The sequence below is a fragment of the Bombus affinis genome, chromosome 15 (genome assembly GCF_024516045.1).
Source record: "Bombus affinis isolate iyBomAffi1 chromosome 15, iyBomAffi1.2, whole genome shotgun sequence".
NCBI lineage: Eukaryota > Metazoa > Arthropoda > Insecta > Hymenoptera > Apidae > Bombus > Bombus affinis.
This window is the reverse complement of record NC_066358.1, coordinates 7,834,043-7,854,859: the sequence shown is the minus strand read 5'-3', so window position 1 is coordinate 7,854,859 and position 20,817 is coordinate 7,834,043. Positions and strand designations below refer to the sequence as shown.

Here is a 20,817-nt window from a genome sequence, read left to right as displayed (position 1 = left end):
TATATTGAATAATAAAATTGAAAAGATATTATAAGACACGTGAGAAGAAAATGTTGGAGTCAACTAGCAATTTTCAAAAACGTGTAGAAAGATTGCTTTACCCGTGTTGAATTTTCTAAGGAAATTCAGTTGGCATTAGCATAAAATTAGCATTTCTTATGGCATTTTAGCAAGTTATGCGATACATATGATACCATTGCAACATTCCTTTTGAGAAAGATACACATTTTACTTGCTTTGATTCTGTGTATTATATTATGATATTACTATTTATTATACCTACTTTTGACATTATTATGATGATAAACAAATTATGAAATTCGTTTACCACTCTGACTTCCTCTCAGACTATGGCAAACATATTTTTCTATCATTGTTCTTATTATTATCAATAAACATCTACTTCAAAGCTCACCAAAAACAAATACAATTGTCTGTCAATTACCTGATAAATGTGATATAATAATTTGCCACAGTACAATGTTGTGTATACAAAACTTAACATCAAATATAAAAGAATTACTAAAAAAAAAAAGAACAGCTTAAAAATGATCTTTAAAAACGCTATTCTTTTGTACGTTTCTTTATGAACAGAATATACACAACATCAAATATAAAGAAGTTGATAAAAGATCATCTTAAATAACGTAACGTCTGTTCTACATTTTACTATTAGAACAGTGAATAGAATAAAGAGTTGAAATAATAAAACAAAGAAGAAAAGATATAATGCGTATATCAAAGGGGAAAAAGAAAAACTCACCGTTCCGGCTGTGTCTAGGATTTCTAACATACATTGTTGACCGTCGACCTCGACCTGTTTGCGGTAGCTGTCCTCGATCGTCGGATCGTACTTCTCCACGAAGATTCCTTGTACGAACTGGACAGTGAGGGCGGACTTGCCTACACCTCCACTGCCCAACACCACTATTTTATATTCACGCATTTCCTTGCCCTAATTCTCTGTGCGCCTCTGGTCACAGCCGAGGGGTCACCGAATCCGCCACGTTTTGCTCCTCTTTGCTTTCAGTTAGACCAGACCTGCTGGTGACAAAAGCACACTTTTACTTCCCCTACTCTCTCGCGATCTTTTTTCTTTTATTTTTTAAACTTGCTATTTTTGTCCATAGCAATTTTTCAATAAAATTTCTCTTAAAAAAAAAAAAAAAAAAAAGAAAAATGTAATATCTTTCCGAAATACAAATTCCTTGATAAAGTTTCGTTCTTTCTTCGGTTTTCAAGATGTAGCAACATTTTTTTTGGAATATAAATTCTCCATTAAAATTTCCTTTTTTCCTTACACTGTCTAAGTTTGATATCTTTTTAAAGATATAAATTTTCGAGTGTGAAAAATGTTTTACTTTTTTTTTTTTTTTTTTTTTTCTTAGGGTTTTAACATCGCGTCAACTGCACGTGCGTTGTTAAATGACGACGATGTAGACACCGAGGACTGGCAATACCACGGGCGTTAAATTTCGTTACACAACACCGTGCCTTTCAGAAGGAAGAAAATTTCTAATATTTCTGCCTGAAACCGAGATCTGCTTCATTCACTGTTCCCTTAACGCGGAATTAAAAATTGTTTATAATCTTCTTAGCTTCTTAGATACTTGAAAGTTTACTCGAGGATTGTCGAGCTCTTGAAACTTACAAAACTGCGAAACTCTGAACTACGCTCCATTGAGGTCAGCCACGGAGCCGACAATACGAATTTAAGAATGAAACGTACAAAATACCTAAAATAAAGATCAAGTAACCTAAATAAATCATAAATCTATCCTAAACTGTCAGCTGTTGAAAAATCATTCTCTCTCTCTCTTTCTGAAAGCTTCCTTCAAAGTCTGAACACAATGTGACATTCAATTTCTAACATCGGAAAACGGTCGACTAGATCCGTGAAACTTTTTGAATTTCTGCACGAAACGTAAGGTTCTACAGGGATGCAGTTAGGAAATTTCGTTCGTGACGGATGATAGAAAAAAGAGAAGGACAGAGACAGATCACGAGCAGCGAAGGAAAAGAGGAAAAGGGTGCAAAGAAGGATGGAGAATCTCGCGTGCTTTTTCCGTGATCCCATTGTTTTCGCTTCGGAAAACTTTTTCCTACACTTTTGTTTGTAAATGAAGGATGGCCTGGCCGCAGGGTTTACCCACTTTTCTCCTAGAGCCACGGAACAATATAACGTCGAATGTCCGCTTTCCCCTTTCTACGCTGCATGGTAATAGTTGTTGTAAATCACTGCTGAATTAATTCTCGCCCTTTCTTTTTTCCCTCTCTCGCTTTCTCCTCCCTTTCGCGACGTTAACGCGAGTTACGATTGTCCTTCCCTTTTCGTTGTTTGCAAATGGCACGTGTTTGTCCAAACGTGACACACAAACGTGAGAAATATCGCGCAAGCCTATGGGTTTTAATTCTTCTGGTTTTTGATCTTCGTCTGTGCTCTTCTCCGAACTCTGTGATTTGTAAAAACTGCGTAAACACATACGGAGCAATCTTTCCATGGTTGACCATTTGAGGAAGTGCTAATTAATTAAGCGTGTGCTGCTTTTACTTGCATCTCCTCAACTGTACCTTCTGCAACGTTAACGTTCTCACGACGTTACTTTCCTACAACGTTAATCTCTCACCAATGTTCGACAGCTCGAAACTTTACCACCACTTTGCGATTATCTCTTTCGACGTTAACCTTTCCCAAATCCTAATCATTCTCGACGTTTGCCGCGTCGTACGTTAACCTCTGCTCATATTTACCACCTGCGACGTTCGGCTCCTCGAACGTTAACTGGTTTCAATTTTTATCAGCCTCGACGTTTACCTGTACCAAATCTTAATCATTCTCAAAGTTTACATTGCGTTAACTTGCGTTAACTGAGTTTACCGTAAACCTACATTTACCTCCTGCAACGTTAACATTTTCTAATGTTTATCATTCTCAACATCTACTTCTTCCAAACCTGCATTTCCAGCGTTTAGCAGCATTCTACGTTAACCTTACTCAATATTTACCACTGCTAACATTTACCGTAAACCTACATTTACCTCCCGCAACGTTAACATCGCCTAATGTTTATCATTCTCAACGTTACCTCTTCCAAACCTGCATTTCCAGCGTTTAGCAGCATCTTACGTTAACCTCACTCAATATTTACCACTGCTAACGTTTACCGTAAACCTACATTTACCTCCTGCAACGTTAACATCGACTAATGTTTGTTAGTCTCAACGTTTAACTCTTCCAAACCTGCAAACCTTAACCATTTCCAGCGTTTATCAGTATCCTACGTTAACCTCGACCAATATTTATCACTGCCAACGTTTACTGTAACCTACATTTACCTCCTGCAACGTTAACATCGACTAATGTTTATTAGTCTCAACATTTACCTCTTCCAAACTTGCAAACCTTAACCATTTCCAGCGTTTATCAGTATCCTACGTTAACCTCGCCCAATATTTATCACTGCCAACGTTTACTGTAACCTACATTTACCTCCTGCAACGTTAACATCGACTAATGTTTATTAGTCTCAACATTTACCTCTTCCAAACTTGCAAACCTTAACCATTTCCAGTGTTCATCAGCATCCTACGTTAACCTCGCCCAATATTTACCATTGCCAATATTTACCGTCACCTACATTTACTTCCTGCAACGTTAACTTCTTCTAATTTTTTATCACTGTCAACATTTACCTCTTGCAAACCTTGACCATCGCCAACGTTCATCATCCGCTTACGTTTACTACCAACAACTCACATTTATCTCCTGCAACGTTAACGCCCCCCCAATGTTCATCACTCGCAACGTTTATCTCTCTCAAACCTTAACCACCCCCAACGTTTGTCGCCACCCTCCGTTTATCTCGTCCAGCGTTAACCATCCCCCAACATTTACCATTCCCAACGTTAACTTGTCTCCGACCTTAAATTCCTTTCAACGCACAGTGTGACATTTGCGTTGAAAAGCTGGACGAAATTACCATTGTCCATATCATAATTGTCCATAGCGTTGCTAAAATTCATGCAAGGTCGACGAGACGAAAATCATTTTAGAAATTGAACTCTGTTTTCCGACCCTTCGAGGCAATTTTTTCCAAGTGAACTCCGCCCTTAAAGAATGCTATACCAAACTGTAAAATCGTATAAGATAAATCGATCGATCAAAAGTGTTTTCTTACTAAATACAGTAATACACGGTAGACATAAAAAGTAGATACACTAAATATGAAAAGATCACGCAAAGTGGAGTTAACTATTTTCGCCTGTGAACGTTGCAAATGGCGATTAATTTCACTCGCAATCAAGTAATCGTCGAGCGTCTTGAATCAGTCGGTCGATCGTTTTAAAATGACCAAAGAATGATGCGTTAACCTAAAAAAAGAACAGTTGGTAGGGATTACAGAGCGCAGTTGGAGAATCACGTGGTTTGAAGCGTTTAAGGCGATTCGATCGAAGAGATTCACGGGCGGAATTCACGTGTCGAGGCTGTAGGCTTTGAAAGTTTCGTCGGCTGGTTGTTTAACTAGCGCACTGCGCCTGCCTGATGCACGCAATGCGCCATTTGTCTTAAAAACTAGACAAACTCGTCGGATTGCAGCATTAGGGGCTCGTCGTAATGAGAATTGGTACGCGTTTCATATGCTGTCTCAGAAACGAGAATTTTTTTCGCTGAACAAACTTCTCGCGCAACTCGTGTCGACTCTTAGTGACGCGAATTATAGTCGCTGTTATGAGGTAGCTTTGGATTCGCTTAGGTTAGGATCAGACTTTTGTTAATTTACATTGCGATCAGATAAAGTTGGGACAATTTTCGATCGAGTTAGATTAGATATTAGGCTTACATTAATTTCCACCAAGAATAGGTTAAGTTGAAAGTAGTTTTAGCTTAGCTCTGAACTGACTTAGGTTAGCTTTGGATCGGACGCCTTAAATTAATTTGGATTAGGGCTCGATTAGATTTCGATCAGGCGTAGATTAATCTGTATTAAAACTGGATTAACTTTAGATCGAATACTAATTAATTCTTAATTAGTTTTAGAGTGGGATTGGATAGGCTTAGGTTAGGTTTGAATCAGGCTTCAGATCAAGTCAGGATCAGACATCGAATACTTTTTAAATTAGTTTCATGTTAGATTTGAGTGGAGCTTAAGCCAGGCTTGGACCAATTTCGATTAACTTTTTCTTCCTAGTAGATAAAACTATAAACGGTTATATTTCGGTGCAGAAAGGTCATAGGATAAAGTCGATAATAACGATAGCAGTTAGCAAAGATGCCAAAATGTAACCGGAATTAAATGGAGCCCGTACGAGCTTTTCAAAGCAAACGAAACCGCAGAAAGAATGCAAAACGGATGATGCTACGAAAGCCAACCGAAGTAAATGAAAATGGAGCGAAAGGAAGGTCAAAGATAAGGCGGAGGAATCGAGGACAAATCTGGAGGGATATTGGATAGAATGTAGGGGAAATCATAAAGAGAAGGAATTAAGGAAAATACACGCTTCGGGGTGAAAAAAGAACTCGTAAAAAACTAAACGGCAGCGAGAGAAGGGAGTCAAGGAGATAGGAGAACAAAAGCAGAGAGGAGAGACAAAGAAGCCGGGAAAAAGGGAAATAAAGAGGGAAAAAGTGAGTCGGCCACGAGTGCACGAGCTGTGGAAAACGAGGCGAACGCGAGGATTGGCCAACGATGCCATCATGGCGACCGTACGCGCCCAATCACAGGCCACGAATTTCTTTCTACCAATCCGTCATTGATTTTAGGTTTATGAATGGGACACGCTTACGCTACCCGCGTTTCTTTCAAGATATGTACATACTACGAGAATCGCGAGCAACATCTCGGCTTCCACAGAATCTTACGTCACGTTCCGTCGATTCTCACGTTCTACTCAACAGACACTGCAAAGTGTATAATGTAGCAAACTACGTATAAAAGGAACAAACTCATGTATCGAGGAATAATTAAAGCGCAAGGAATGGCAAAAGATTGACGATGCAACGAGGAGAAACATTTGCTCTCACATTCGTGTAATCTAGCAAAATATCACTCAGATCTCTAGAAAAAGGGAATTAAACCAGTTTGTACGTTTTGTAATGTACATTTGTAAACTGCAGTCTATTAATTTGAAGTTCTCTTAAACAATAAAAATCTTGCTAGATATATTCAAGCAGTTCCTTCGGCAAAAGTCCCTAGAGCAGGTTGTCTCTTGGTCGGGACAAAAGTAAGGTTAGAATGTAGAAATCGAAGGGGGCTAAACGATAGACCAATAAAAGCAAACGAGCAGTGAAAACAGTAAATAATAACTTCGTTAGATACATTTCAACAAACTCGCAATCAAGCAAAAGCCGTCCAATTAAAAAACGCGCCGTACGATTTCTCCCGATAGAATAGCCAACAAATTTATCGATGTTCGTTTTTAAAATCCTCCAGCTATCCAGACTCTGTAGTCACTCTGCGCGCGGCTAACAACCAACTAACGACGTTGCACGCTTCAGAACGTACGATACATGATCAAACTGTGGAATCAGATAAACAAAAAACGGAAAAAAAGAGAGAGAAAGAATAAGTTCTGTAAACATTACCCATCAGAATCGCAGAAAGTTCGGTCGAATAAATTCGTCACACATCGAAGCACCAACCGTCATTAAACTAACCCCCCGTACGATCCACGATTTCCCCTCCAACTGCATTTCACCCCGTGTTTGCACGCTAACGAGCGCTAATATATATATTTCCACCGGGTATAACGAGACTCGAGTGCCTGTGAGAAAATGCAACCGTGTTTCCAGTTAAATCCGACCCTTCGCGAAAACACCGACGACCCTAGCAGTGGGGTTAAGCGTTTGCTTGGTTACTTCCAGACACTAGAATCTAGGGGGTTTGGGCGCCAAGTGTCGCCGTTTCTATCGAAGAAGGGAGCCTCCACGAGGTGAACGATTTTATTTGTAAAAGTCGTAATCCAAGATGATACAAGCCGTAGCGTGCTACGCTAAGTTTTCAAATATTTGCTTCGATAGGGGCGGATGAGAGAAGATTTAAAATTGATAGACTATAAACTTCAATAACCTTCATATGGGATCGGTACGGTATGAATTTTAGCATAACTTTTCTATTAAATTGACACGCTATGAATTTTATACCGAAAGTTTGTTAATACGATTTCCAGTTTTAACTTTTAAGTTACAAGTTGAGATTGTTCGTTTTAAAGGTTAGGCGATAGCAAGAGTATAGGTTAGGTTAACTTGAACCCGATAGCCAACCGGTCATGTAGAGGTTAAGGGAAGTTTGCGATAAGTGATATTGTTTCCAAACACATATTTTATGTGTGGATTAAGTAATGAAATATTGTTATTATTGTTGTTGTTCTTTTTCTTCTTATTATTATCGTTACCATTGCTATTCATTTATTTCATGACATATGTAACGTAGTCTACTAAAAAAGGGTTGAGCTGCGAGAAGGTGCTCCCCGGATTTTTCATGCCTTTTTCCAGGCAGAATTGCTGTTCGTAGTGAGGCTAATTTCAATTTCATAAAATTATTGACCTCGCAATTCACAATTAGAATCACGTATTATACTATCAGTATAGTATATGTACATATATTGAAAACGAATAAAAATTTCAAAACATTTTTGAAAAATGATAGAAGCAATTATTTTTTGTTGTTTTTTAGAGGGCAACAAGGCTGTTTTCTTTCGTCATTTTCTTCTTCAGAGACTAAAACAGCTGGAAACGACACGGACAGCTCCGCCAGACAGTACATATATCTAACTTCAAAAACATCGCATCTCGAGAAGTCATTTTGTCGCGCTAGCTTCCATTTGCCAAAGCATGTCACGTACCACTCATATACTCACATATTTATTCGTTGCTCTCATTAAATATAAATTCATCTCGTAAAACCGTGCCGTCCTATCACATCCCTCGAACTACTTCGATAAGACGAAAAAGAAATTACATTTCGACTAAATATGCAACTATAATGCAACTTGGCAAAGTGTGTTTCGCGTAACTTAATTCCAGATGTTCACGCAAATTCATAATCCTATCAACAGAACTGGAAGAAACGCATTCCAAGCTTCTACTTGTTATCTACTCGCTATATATACCATTATAGTATATATACAATAGTATATATACAATACTGAAATATTGTATATATACTATATATACTATATATTGTATATATACTATATATACAATACTGTTGAAAATGACAACGTGAGTTCACGCTCGCCATCTATGTGCAGATGCGCTAGTTACAATAAATAGTAACTAGAAGATAGTTCCAGATACAATCGATAGATTTAATCGATAGGTTTAAGATGTCCTTTTGTTTTTATCCCTAGTCCATGTAAGAAAGTGCAATAAAGACTCAGAATGGCGTGATAGATTTATCCAAAGAATAAAATAATAGCTATTACAATGCTACCTCTAAATACAGAAATAACAACAAATACTTATAATACCATTTGCTTGCACCAAACGCTGCCCTTTACGTATCCTCCATGTTTTTGTGTATTACGCGTACTCTATAGGCATCTCTGAATTTTTAAATTTCCCGCGAACGCACAGAAGTCCACCGTCTACGTGTAACGCGCGCGATATGAAAATAAAAATGTTCGATGATTAGCGTAGGATAAAGCTCGCTTTGGCGAGTCGATGTATAGAGTCTTCGGCTGAATATTTTCGATTCTTCTGCTTTAGTTCGGTGGTTTTAAAGCGAAATGGAAGGGCGATGGAAATGATGGAAACGGGAGGAGACTGGTAGAGTAATTTAATATTCGAAACGGTTTCCTAGGTAATTTTAGGTGGTTGTATTGAGAATGATGGCGTGTGAAGGTGTGCAGGAACACGAGGATGTACGAGGAAATAGGGGGAAAGTTAGGCTACTAATGGGGGATTTCGGTTGTTGTGCAAGTGAAGTGTATAGGAATGGGGTTGGCTGGAATGAAATATTGGAATTGATATAGAATTGAAATACAGTTGGAATGTGGTTGTGGCGGAATAGTAAAATATTGCGGATCCAATGGAAGTGAAATATTTGATATTCGTATGGCGATATAGAGTCGAAATAATAATAAGCGGATGGATGGCTGCATACAGAAAATAATAACTCGAAATACAGAGACAGTGAAATTTATGAAATATTCGTATTTAATAGATTCTAAATATTTAAGTATTTGAGATTTAGTAAGTTTGCGGTATTTGAGTATATCTGTTCGAATTTTAATAGAATCGAAATAGGACGATAGTAAAAAAAAAAAAAAATCGAAATACAGTACAGTAGAGATTCTAACGTAATCGATGATGACCAATTGAATCGAAATCCTCAAATAATCTCAATACGATAAAATCATTCGAACAAAACTAGAGATCACGCGATGCATCTTGAAAATTCCATGCTCATTCTTCAATTCAATTTGAAATAAAATCATATACAAGAATGACAATGGAATTTAAAAACACACAATGGTATTTAAATACTCTACAGTCGTTCCTGAAATTCCTTGAATATTACTGAAGATAATACTGAAATTATCAATTCAAAAAGAGATACTCCAATGACGATACAATGCAAGAACAACAATTTGAAATAAAATCATATACAAGAATAACAATGAAATTTAAAAACACACAATGGTATTTAAATACTCCAAATTCGTTCCTGAAATTCCTTGATTATTACTGAAAAATATTCTGAGATGATCAATTCAAAAAAGAGATACTCCAATGACGATGCAATGCAAGAACAACAATTTGAATAATTCAATTTGAAATAAAATTATATACAAGAATGACAATGAAATTTAAAAACACGCAATGGTATTTAAATTCTCCAAAGTCGTTCCTGAAATTCCTTGATTATTACTGAAAATAATACTGATATTATCAATTCAAAAAAGAAATACTCCAATGACGATACAATGCAAGAACCACAATTTGAAATAAAATCATATACAAGAATAACAATGAAATTTAAAAACACACAATGGTATTTAAATACTCCAAATTCGTTCCTGAAATTCCTTGATTATTACTGAAAAATATTCTGAGATGATCAATTCAAAAAAGAGATACTCGAGTTACGACACGATGCAAGAACCACAATTGGAATAATTCAATTTGCGATAAGATCATGTACAAGACTGACAATGAAATTAGAAACTACGAAATGTTGTCTAAAGATTCCATGTTCATCCGTGAGATAGCAAGGATAGTGGAGCAATACCTGAACGATCCAGATATTCAATGAATAATTCTGAATTTCGGAGAAAGAGAAACGGAGGAAGCAAGGAAGCAAGGGAGACGCAGCAAGCAACCGGAGACTCGTAGCACAGTGGCTGGGATGTCCAGCTTCTTCGAATTCCTGATCAAAGCGATTTTATGCATGCAGGTCAAGAATTTCATGACTGTATACTTGATGGCTCGTGGACTGCAATTAACCCTGTTTCGGTTCGGAATTAATGCACAGGATGCGCGATATAAAGACACGTGTTTCTACTGAAAAAAGGAAGGTGTCGTCCAAGCAGTGGTCCCTTTTCTATCTCATGAATGACAAAGTTGGATGGACCCTCCACCTGTTTTTTTTCAATTTAAAACGAGATAGAAAGCTTAATTTATAGAGAGAAATTGAAAAAGTTCGTATTTTTTTGCAAAAATATAGATTTTGCTGATTCTGTTGAAATTTTAGGCAACTTTTTTGTTTGAAGTTATAAATAGAAGGTTGCACTCGTACACAGGGAACCTGAATGATGTGAGAAGCTTTTGTTTGTTGGGAAAAATGTGGAGTCTAGAGATTCAGTTGATATTTATAGAAAGTTGGTGCTACGCATTGATCAAACTGAACAATTTTTGCGAAGCTTTTGTTTGCTGGGAGAATGTGAATGTTAGAGTTTTCTGGAAAAATTGATAATTAAGGTTTCAAGAGGTATAAAAAGCCGAGTATAAAAAGTTGTAGAGACACTGAAGAATTTGTGAATTTTCTATTTTTTAGAAAAAAAAATATATATATTTGTAAATTTGTATCATTATACAAAATCTAAATTACAAATGTAGTCTGCTTTCCTATATCACAAAGAGAACATCCTATATTAAGGAGATCTCGACTGAAAGTTTCCTTATCACAACAAGAACACACTTTAGAGTTTTCTAAAAGAAAAACAACCTAAACTAATCCAAGTCTAAGCTGAAAGTTTCCTTATCACAACAAGAACACCTTGAATTTTCCTAAAACGAAGGACCATATAAATTCAATTTTATACTTAACTGAAATAGAAACTACAATAAATGGTCCTCTATCACAAATATACCTTAAATCTCCCTAAAAGAAAGTTAATCCAAAGTAACTTAAAACTTTGTATATCACAACAAAAATGCATTATAGTTTCCCAAGCGAAAGATCTATAATATCATAAATTAACATCTTTCTAGTTACAAGAGATAACATCCTATAGTTTCTTCGCAAAAAAGATCTAAACAGACTGAGAATCAGAAATCTCGCCAAAATCAAAACTAAAACATTCTTCGATTGTAGAAAAATATCCTTGGTGGGTCTACTGTCACCTTAAATTTCCAAAATTCACTCTTCTATCTTCTATTTTCCTAAATTTTTAACTTGCCATGGAGCACGTTAGTTTGTATAGAAATCCATTAAAAACTCAAAGTGTAATTGCCCTGTTAAGTCGCATTTATCGCTAAAATTACACCAACAACCTTCCCCCATTTTCAATTTCGAAACTTGCCTAATGTGTCTGCGATTTTCTATTTTCCCAAATTCATGTATCCAACTTTGTTCCAACTTGTCGTAGAGCACCTCAATTTCTATAAAATCCATTAGAAACTCAAAGTGTAATTGCCCTGTTAAGTCGCATTTATCGCTAAAATTACACCAACAACCTTCCTCTATTCTCAATTTCCAAAATTCGCTCGTGTGTTTATCCTCGATGAATGTTTTATTTCCCTCGATAATTCTCGCATCAAACTTCGCTCTAACTCGCCCTAGAACACCCTAATTTCTGCAACATCCATTCCAAGGAATCAATTTCCACTCGCATAGGCTCCAAAACGAATCTCGGGAAATCTAATCCTCGGAATGGTTCGACCAATAACAAAGGAGGTTGAAACGTCAAAGTCGACGTTTTAATTGTCTCGGTTGGAAATTCGGCCGCGGGGGTGGATTGTAAATTAGGTCGCAGGTCGAACGTCCTCTGCGGACGTGTATGCGGCTACCGATATATTTTTCCCGGTGAAGGGGGGCGGGGGCGGAGAAGTTTTTTGGACGTTGGCCAAAGGGGTGGCTCGATTCTCGTCGACTTGTTGCTGATACGCCACTCTCATCCAATTAGCGAACCGATCGCTTTGATCACGCTATTTCTGATTTTCAATCCGCTCTTTTTCTCTCTGATTTTTCATCCGTCGCGTCTTTTGCGCTCCTTTTCGACGAATAAATTTTCGCCAACGCGAAACCAATCTGCCGGACAATAAATGTGAAAAATTCGTTGCATCCCGAGTCTGTGATCCGAGTCATACGCTACATTTATCATCTATTTATATTACATACAAATATTTTATTTTTATTAATATTTATATGTGAATATTTTTTATTTGTATTATTATATTTATTTGTACCATTTATTTTATTAAATATTATATTTATTATAGATATTCTAGATATTTTACCGTTATTAGTAGTAGTAGTATTTTTACTATATATTATACAAAATTTATTTGCAGTGAATTTTGGGAGGAGTGGGTGGTGCGTTGAAGTGAAACTCGAAATTTGCTTTGAAATTCGATATAGGGGAAAATTCCTGGCGGAATTTTAAAAACAAAGGAGGATAGAATAGAATAGAATAGAATGAAAGATCGATTCTCAAATTTTCAATACTTTAGATTCTATTAAATATAAATACTAGTTGGCGAATCGCATTTGCCATTTAAGTTTTCTCGGAAATTAATTTCATACTAAAGAGGGAAAATTGACTCCTCCTATCTCGCAGCAAACTGCATCATATTAAAAGGAATACTTGAGCCAAGTTTGACGTTAATTAAAAATTTAGAAACACGAAAGTTCGATACACCGAGGAAAAGCGTGTGTGGCATCTGAAATACGAGATGATGAAAGCTGCTTTTTAAATGTGAATTTCAATGATTAATCGACGAGACCAAAGAGGAAAGATGAAAATTCTCCTCCGCAATATTTCATAGGTTTTTAGCTATCGAGGAGCATCATAAAGCAATTAAAATACGAACAGAGAACGAATATAACGTATGATGCAATATCTCTCGTTAACAAGATGATTGTTAATAACGTTGCAAATTAGTAATTAATTACATGTCCACTTTAATTCGCCTCGATGGAAGCTGCAGATACGAAAATTCATAAAATCGCATCGAGAAGCTGCTGCCTTCCGATAAACAAACCTGGCTAATGAAAGGGTCGCAGAAAATTTGCTCGATAAACGGGAAACAAAGGAATTAATTAAACTAATACTCGGCCTATTAAAATTTAACGCGCAGCCTGAAGAGGAACGTTAATTAAAAGATGGCAGATAATCAATTTATACAATACCATCCCCTTGCCATCGTCATCTTCAACAACGATACACCACAATTTACATACAACTGCACGTGATAAATTCATCGAGCTCGATATATTTTTCGATATTTCGTTTCGATCCAACGGGAATCTTTCTCGATGAAATTTATAACAAAATATACGATATTTATAGAATTAGTAATTTTTAAACGTAAAATATTTCGTTTTTCTCTCATTGTCGGACTTGTTGTCACCGTGTTGTATTTGTTGCTACGAATTATATCTCGTAACTGATTATTAGATCGAGGATTATTACGCAATTTCATATTTTTACCAACGGAATGAAATTAATGAGAAACCTACGTAAAAAATTTCATCCACTGAAATTACGAACAGATGAATATTTTACGTTGCCATGAATATTACTGTTATTACTATTATTTCGTATATCGTATTATTACTATTGTGTATATACAGGGTGGTTGGTAACTGGTGGTACAAGCGGGAAGGGGGTGATTCTACGCGAAAAAAGAAGTCGAAAATATAGAATAAAAATTTTTCGTTCGAGGCTTTGTTTTCGAGAAAATCGACTTTGAATTTTCGCTCGGCAACGATCTACAGTGAGATCCGTTACAACAAGACGTGATAAAGTGCGCGCGTACCGAGCGAAAATTCAAAGTCGATTTTCTCGAAAACAAAGCCTCAAACGAAAACTTTTTATTTCATATTTTCGACTTCTTTTTTCGCGTAGAATCACCCCCTTCCCGCTTGTACCACCAGTTACCAACCACCCTGTATATTGTATTATTGTAAATATTGTACATTGTATCGTGAACGTTGCCATTTATCGCTATTACGTAGCAATATTTCGAATGTTTTATTGTATTTTCGAATTACTACACGCGATCCGTTGATTTTTCTACCTTTAAATTTATCGCAAACGTATAAAAATACACAGTTCCATTATGATCAGATTTCACGGGTTTGTATGTGTTTGAAGATTAAATTTACAGACGCAAAATCGCGAGAATTGCACATAATAGAAAAACGTGTAAAATATGAGAAGTGCAATAAAACAATGGGAAGTACAATAAAACAATGGGAAGTACAATATTTAAATCGAATCGGACAAATCTGCGCTTAGGTTGTACGTCATTAGCGTGTACTATGCGCAGGAACTTGTATTGGGTTGGCAACTAAGTGGTTGCGGATATTGTCAATATCACCTAATGAGAAAATCCGCAATCACTTAGTTGCCAACGTTGCCAATAAAACGTGCAAAACACGGATTTACAACGACGCTCGCGTTGGTGATAAATTTTGCACGTGACGCGACACGTGAAATTCTCTCCTTTTCTCTTTTCCCTCATTTTTATAAATAGAAGAGAACTATACGTCGCGTGCGAGCGCATTTAAAGGCCGCAATTGTCTCCAGTGGACACATCTTGACACTGATGCGTTCAATTAAAAGCGATGAAGGTTGATCAAGGTTCATCAGAGTCGAGTGACGAAAATGACGCTGTCGACTGGACGCTCTAGAAACGTTCGATCGAGCATCCGTTTCCGGCGAACGAAAAAGAAAAGGAAATTTCGATATCCACGATAATTGGTAATTTTACAGCTAATTGATTACATGGCACACACACGCGCGCGCGCGCGCGCGCATTGTGTCTGTAACAAAATAGACCGCGAATTTTCACGTAAATTTCTATTTTCCAGAATATATTGGGTTGGCAATTAAGTGATTGCGGATTTTGTCATTAGATGGTATTGACAAAATCCGCAATCACTTAATTGCCAACCCAATAATTAAAAAATGAAAGTAATAGAAGATTCCTTTTCCTGCGAAGTATTATGGAAGGTACTATACTTTGAAATATTCTAAAATGAAAGTTAAATAAAAAATTAAATACAATGTGAAGTTAAATAATACAATTACGTAAGCTAAATAGTTGGAATTTACCCGAAACCGTTCGAGTCATCTATTACACGACAATGCCGCCGCAGTTGAGGGTTAAAAAAGGTGGAATACTGCAGACGGGATGTCAATTGCGTCAATAGATGCCCTGTTACTTGATTTTTCAATTTGCCAGACCTCGCTATATCATGGAACTCTGGTTGAGTGGAGAGTCATACTATGTTCAATGGAAAACCGAGGTATTTTCCCGAGTGAAAATTGAAAGATCGATCGCGCCGCAGAGGCGTTTAATTTTCACGAGTTAACGTGATCAGGATGTCGCGTGAGTTAGGTCGAAACGATGCCCCGTGGACGCTAATTGAGTGGAGAAAGTGGTGTTGTCGTGCGATAACAAGGTGTGGAAAGTCAGATAAAAAGGTCAGGCGAAAAAAGAAAGATACGAGGATTCTTGAGTTAATGCGCCGACATGTAACGTTCAGTTAAGTCGTTGTTGTTCAACATTGTGGCAAGGTCGTAATCTGAATCGCAATCTCGGGTCACGATGTTAAGTTAGCAGAGTAAATTGCACAAAATGTCCTAAATGTGATACCTCTTCCATTCTCTATTACACAAAATAATTTTGTTTCATACACTCCACTCTTTTCATTATATTCGTAACAACATGATTTTGTAGTCTGATAATAAGTAATAAGGTGAGAATTTTATTACTCAATTCTTAATAACAATGTTTGTTAATACTGAGATTATAAGTTGGTTAAAACACGCATATATAAGAAGATATAATCCACTTGTACATTTTTGCATTACATATTGAGATTATAAATACAATAAAAACATTTTGAAATTTCAAAACCAAAATTACAGTACCAAGATGACAACGATACATTGGAAACATGAAAATTTAAAGAAATAAAAAGAAAATTTCAACTTGGTTGTGCTATTTTATTTTCCATTTAATTACACCAAGTTGCAACGCGAAGTTCTGCCACTAGTCCTTGAGGATTCTTGAGTTAATTCGTTGAGACCTACCATTAAGTTATTCGAGCGTTCAACGTTGAAACAGAGTTGTAACGTGAGTCGCAATCTTCGCTCACAATGTTAAGTTAGAAGAGTGGATTACGACACAATAAGGCGAAGTTGAGCAGTAACTGTCAATGAGGATAGTTCATCGTTAGAATTTTAACAAGAACATGTGTCAACGTTAAATTAAGAATTGCAACATCAAGTCCCAATAGTCCATCGTTAAATTGGACTAAAATTCGGAAGAAGAGCATTTCAATGTCAAGTTTACAACACTAGGTTCTGACGCTAACTCGAACCGTGTCATTTAATATCAAATTACACCACTGACTCACAACATTGAACTACCTTGAAACCATACACCAGTGTACAATATCATGTTACAACATTAAATTACAATAGCGAATCACAACACCAATTTCTGCTACCTTACAATTTCGAAGCTTCGACACTATAAATACTATGATGGCGACTCAAGTTATAACCAATGTTGCAGCGGTAAATCTCAACGTGGAAGCCACATTCGAGCCAAGAGAATTCAATTTTGTTACTTCAACTTCATTCGTGATGTTCACTGGCTGAGACACATATGTTCATAAATATCGTTGTTAAATTACAAAGTAAAATTAAATTTTCCTACTGAATCACCACTTCAGTATGCAATATATACCTTGGTTGAGTGATGCTCACCAAATTGCAAATTATAATTAGATTTTATTTCCAAATGTACACTCACTTCTGATATTATACGCGAATTTCAAACTTTCGTCACATTACGTACATTAAAACCAGACTTTATTATTAATCACTGATGTTAACTACGTGCTTTACTCGAATGCCAAATGTGAAATAAAAGATAAAAAATTCGAATTAAATATTGTTACGAGGCATGAATATTGATTCGTGACATTCCCTTTGAATCTCAAATATCCTTGATATTATAAATTATAAATTATAAATTAAATTTACATGTTGTTTGTTATTAAACTACCACTTTAACTTTCAACATTTCGCTCGTGCCCTAAAACTCTCGCTGGATTACGAGTTGAAAATAAATTCACTTCTTCGCTAGAGAAAGACCCTAACTAACCACCACTTACGATATTTTGTTCGAGCTGGGAAAATTTCCATATCAGTTTACGCAGAAACGCATAAATAAATTTTATTATTAAATTCCAATTTTAACTCCCGATAAATAGGTATTTTCCCCTCGACCTTCAAATATTCCAACTAAATGGCAAATCAAAACTCCACGTTCTATTATCGAGCTGCAAAATCAACTGCGCTCGTATTTCCCTCAAACATCTCCTCCGCTGAATTAAACGTTATTATCAACTTGCACACATCGACTGGCAATGCACTGTTCAAGCCTCGACAGCTCGCCAAAATTCCAAATATTAAAATTAAATTTCATTGTTGAACTCACGACGATCCATCGCATCGTGGGACCTCGTGTGCCCCGTGCAAATTAGGAAATCGATTCAATTAACCGAATTCCTCGACAACCACAGTTTTCCGCCAGTAATAATATCGTGTCAGTATAATTGAACGTTCTCCCACTGAAACATCGTTGGACCGATATTTTTTCAATCACCAGGTTATTCCAAAAGTATCTTTCGTTTTACAAGGAAATGATAGATGAGCAACAATTTTTCTTTTATATTATTCCATTGAATTACGTATGATCCATTTTGTCCTATTGAGATAAAGATCGCAACGTTCGACGGATTAGGTTTCAGCTTTCTAAGAAGAGACATATTGTTCGCAAAAGAAATATTCCAAACTTTTGGAGTAACCTAATACGTCTTTCATTCTAAGTATTCCACTTTTTTGCTGCGATAACGATCGGTCTAAGGGTGTTGGCCAGCAATTCTCGCGTGGTCGAAGGTATCGGGGCCGCTTCATCGGCCTTTTCGAGCTCGTAATACGCGGTTGCCGAATCAACGGACCGTTAATTGGTTTCGAGAATAACGCGAAGGAAAAGCAGTGCAACGCTAATTGCGCGGCCAACTATTGTTTTTCGACGGTGAAGCGCGATAGAAAATATCGCGCGACACTGGCACGCGCGTCGAAAGTTCGCCGATGAAAATCACGCGTGAAATTTTATTTACGAGTTTTCACCTCTGTTTTTAGCTGTTTTCCTCTTTCTTTGACGCGGACGATGTTTAGAGTTATTTTTTTTTTTTTTTCTTTTTTAGATCAGCCTATTTTGAACGCGGCTCTAATCTATTATACTCTGACATACACGTCGAAAATTCTACGCTGGAAATTTATGATTTATGAACAAATTTTGCTTCGCTTTATTTCTTTTTTTTTTGGACTACTTTTCTTATTATCTTGTACGGAACATCTGACGCTTCGTTCAATTTGAAACCTTTCGCATTTTCGGATTTTTCTTTAAACTTTAAGCGATGTTTCGATCTATCGTACTTTGGCGGGTATTTCAAAAAATCTCGCGATAAAAATCACGCGTGAAATTTTATTTACGATTTATGAATAAATTCCACTTCGCCTGTTCCTTATCTGTTTTCTTATATTTTTTTTATTCTGCTTTCTTTTCTTTTCTTCGGCACGGAGAATTTGACGCTTCGTTAATCTTAGAATCGCTTATATTTTTAGACCTTCTTTAACTGGCCTATATTAAACGAGGCTTTAACCTATTATATAGATATTTTAATTTGTTTACAGTTTATGATTATTGTCGAGTTACACCGTGGCGGATGAAAGGAAGCTTCAAATCGATACATCTCGAACTTTAGTAACTTTCAAAGTAAAAACTACATCATAGTCATCTATTCTATGGTATATTTTATTCGTTGCCCTTTGCAAAATTACGCTGTGCCTTTGATGCTTTTTATTTTATTAATTTCCCTCTATCCGCCACTGTACAATATTCATAATTAATTCGTAATATTCGTAACAGACATTTAATTCGTTTTAAAAATATGTCATCGATACATCGGTTATTAATCGACAAATGTTATCAATAGATAATATTTAACAAATGTATTATTACATTCGTATTTACAAAGACGAAAGGGAATTACTGTATAATTCGTATTTACAACGATGAAAGGGAATTACTGTAATTCGTCTTTTTCGATTTCCAGCTGTGGGAAAACAAAATTCTCGTTCAACCATCGAGGGATTTTAATCAATCGTACATTTTATCTTTCACAAGTGAATATTGGTCTCGCACGATCGAAACATTGTTCCAGATATTCGTAATTATTTCAAATAATTGACGATGCGAACTTCAGAGGAGCCAACGTTAAACTGCGCGACTGTGCTTTCGAAGGGAACCGAAGTTTGGCTAATTTTATCGTTCGCTCGACACTTTCGTCGCTATTTTTCGCTCGACGTCCCTTCTCTGCGACATCCTTCTCTTTGTGAAATCGTAGAAACTCCATGTTTCTTTCGCCTCGACCAATACTGTTTCTTCTTTTTAATTTGTAAACACGAGACGTTAACGCCCCATTGCTCGGTCATTTATTATCGAAGCAAAGCGAAACTTTCTTAGGAGAAAGAATTCGGATTAAATTTCGAATTGGAAACAGTACTCTACAAAGAAAATTCTTTTTTCGTTCTATCGTAACCCGTCGCCACAAAGAATCCTCGTTTTATCTGTAAAACTACCGCTTTTGCTTATTTTCGTAAATCAAAGGAAAACTTTCTTACGAAAAGCTTCAAGAAAATTTCGTTAATAAGAATTCCGATTAATTTCTTGATCGAAAACATTGCCAGTTTCCAAGGGAAATTCTTTTCTATTCCATTGTAATCCACGAAGAATTTTATTAAATATCTTTTTATTACTAACACTTTGATGTTTTCTTGTTCTCATAAAGCACGGCAAAACTTTCTTGCAAAGTATGAATCATATTAAAACAAAGGAATTGCGGAGAATGTTAATTCCAATCGAAAACACCAATCTCGAAAAATTTGTCTTCGACGAGGATTATGATCGCGGGCCAAGATAAATTACGTAATTTACGAAAGATCGATATGTCGATAATTAAAAAGGACAGAGAAAATATTCCTAAGGACGTCTTAATCAACATCGCAAGCCTAAGTTTTTCCATTTTTTCTTTACTCTGCAATCGCAGCTTTCAACGTACTCTCCCCCACCCTTTTTTTATCGAGCAATATGCAATCTCTCTCTTTCTCTTTTTTAACAGTTAAACGTGTAATAGAACAGCGACCTGACCTGACCTGACGTAACATCATCGGGCTTTTTTCTTCCTGGACTCTTAGTCAGGGAATGGCTAATGGAAACGACACGAGCAACGTGCGCGAATACGAAAAATAGAATGCAACGGATTCTGCAGCGAAATTATAGTT

The 20,817-nt window shown here is 36.4% G+C and overlaps 1 protein-coding gene across 4 annotated transcripts in view; it reads right to left on the bottom strand.

Moving 5' to 3' along the window:
- Window positions 1–20,817, bottom strand: part of LOC126924820 (ras-related protein Rap1) — a 71,293-nt gene that overhangs the window by 7,961 nt on the left and 42,515 nt on the right. For 2 of the 4 annotated variants that reach the window (XM_050739719.1, XM_050739720.1), the window contains one exon: window positions 764–1,044. In XM_050739719.1, coding sequence (XP_050595676.1) covers window positions 764–946 — 183 coding nt within the window. In that variant the 5' untranslated portion in view covers window positions 947–1,044. The remainder of the gene's footprint in view (window positions 1–763; window positions 1,045–20,817) is intronic. The other 2 variants (XM_050739721.1, XM_050739718.1) reach the window with 1 other exon arrangement.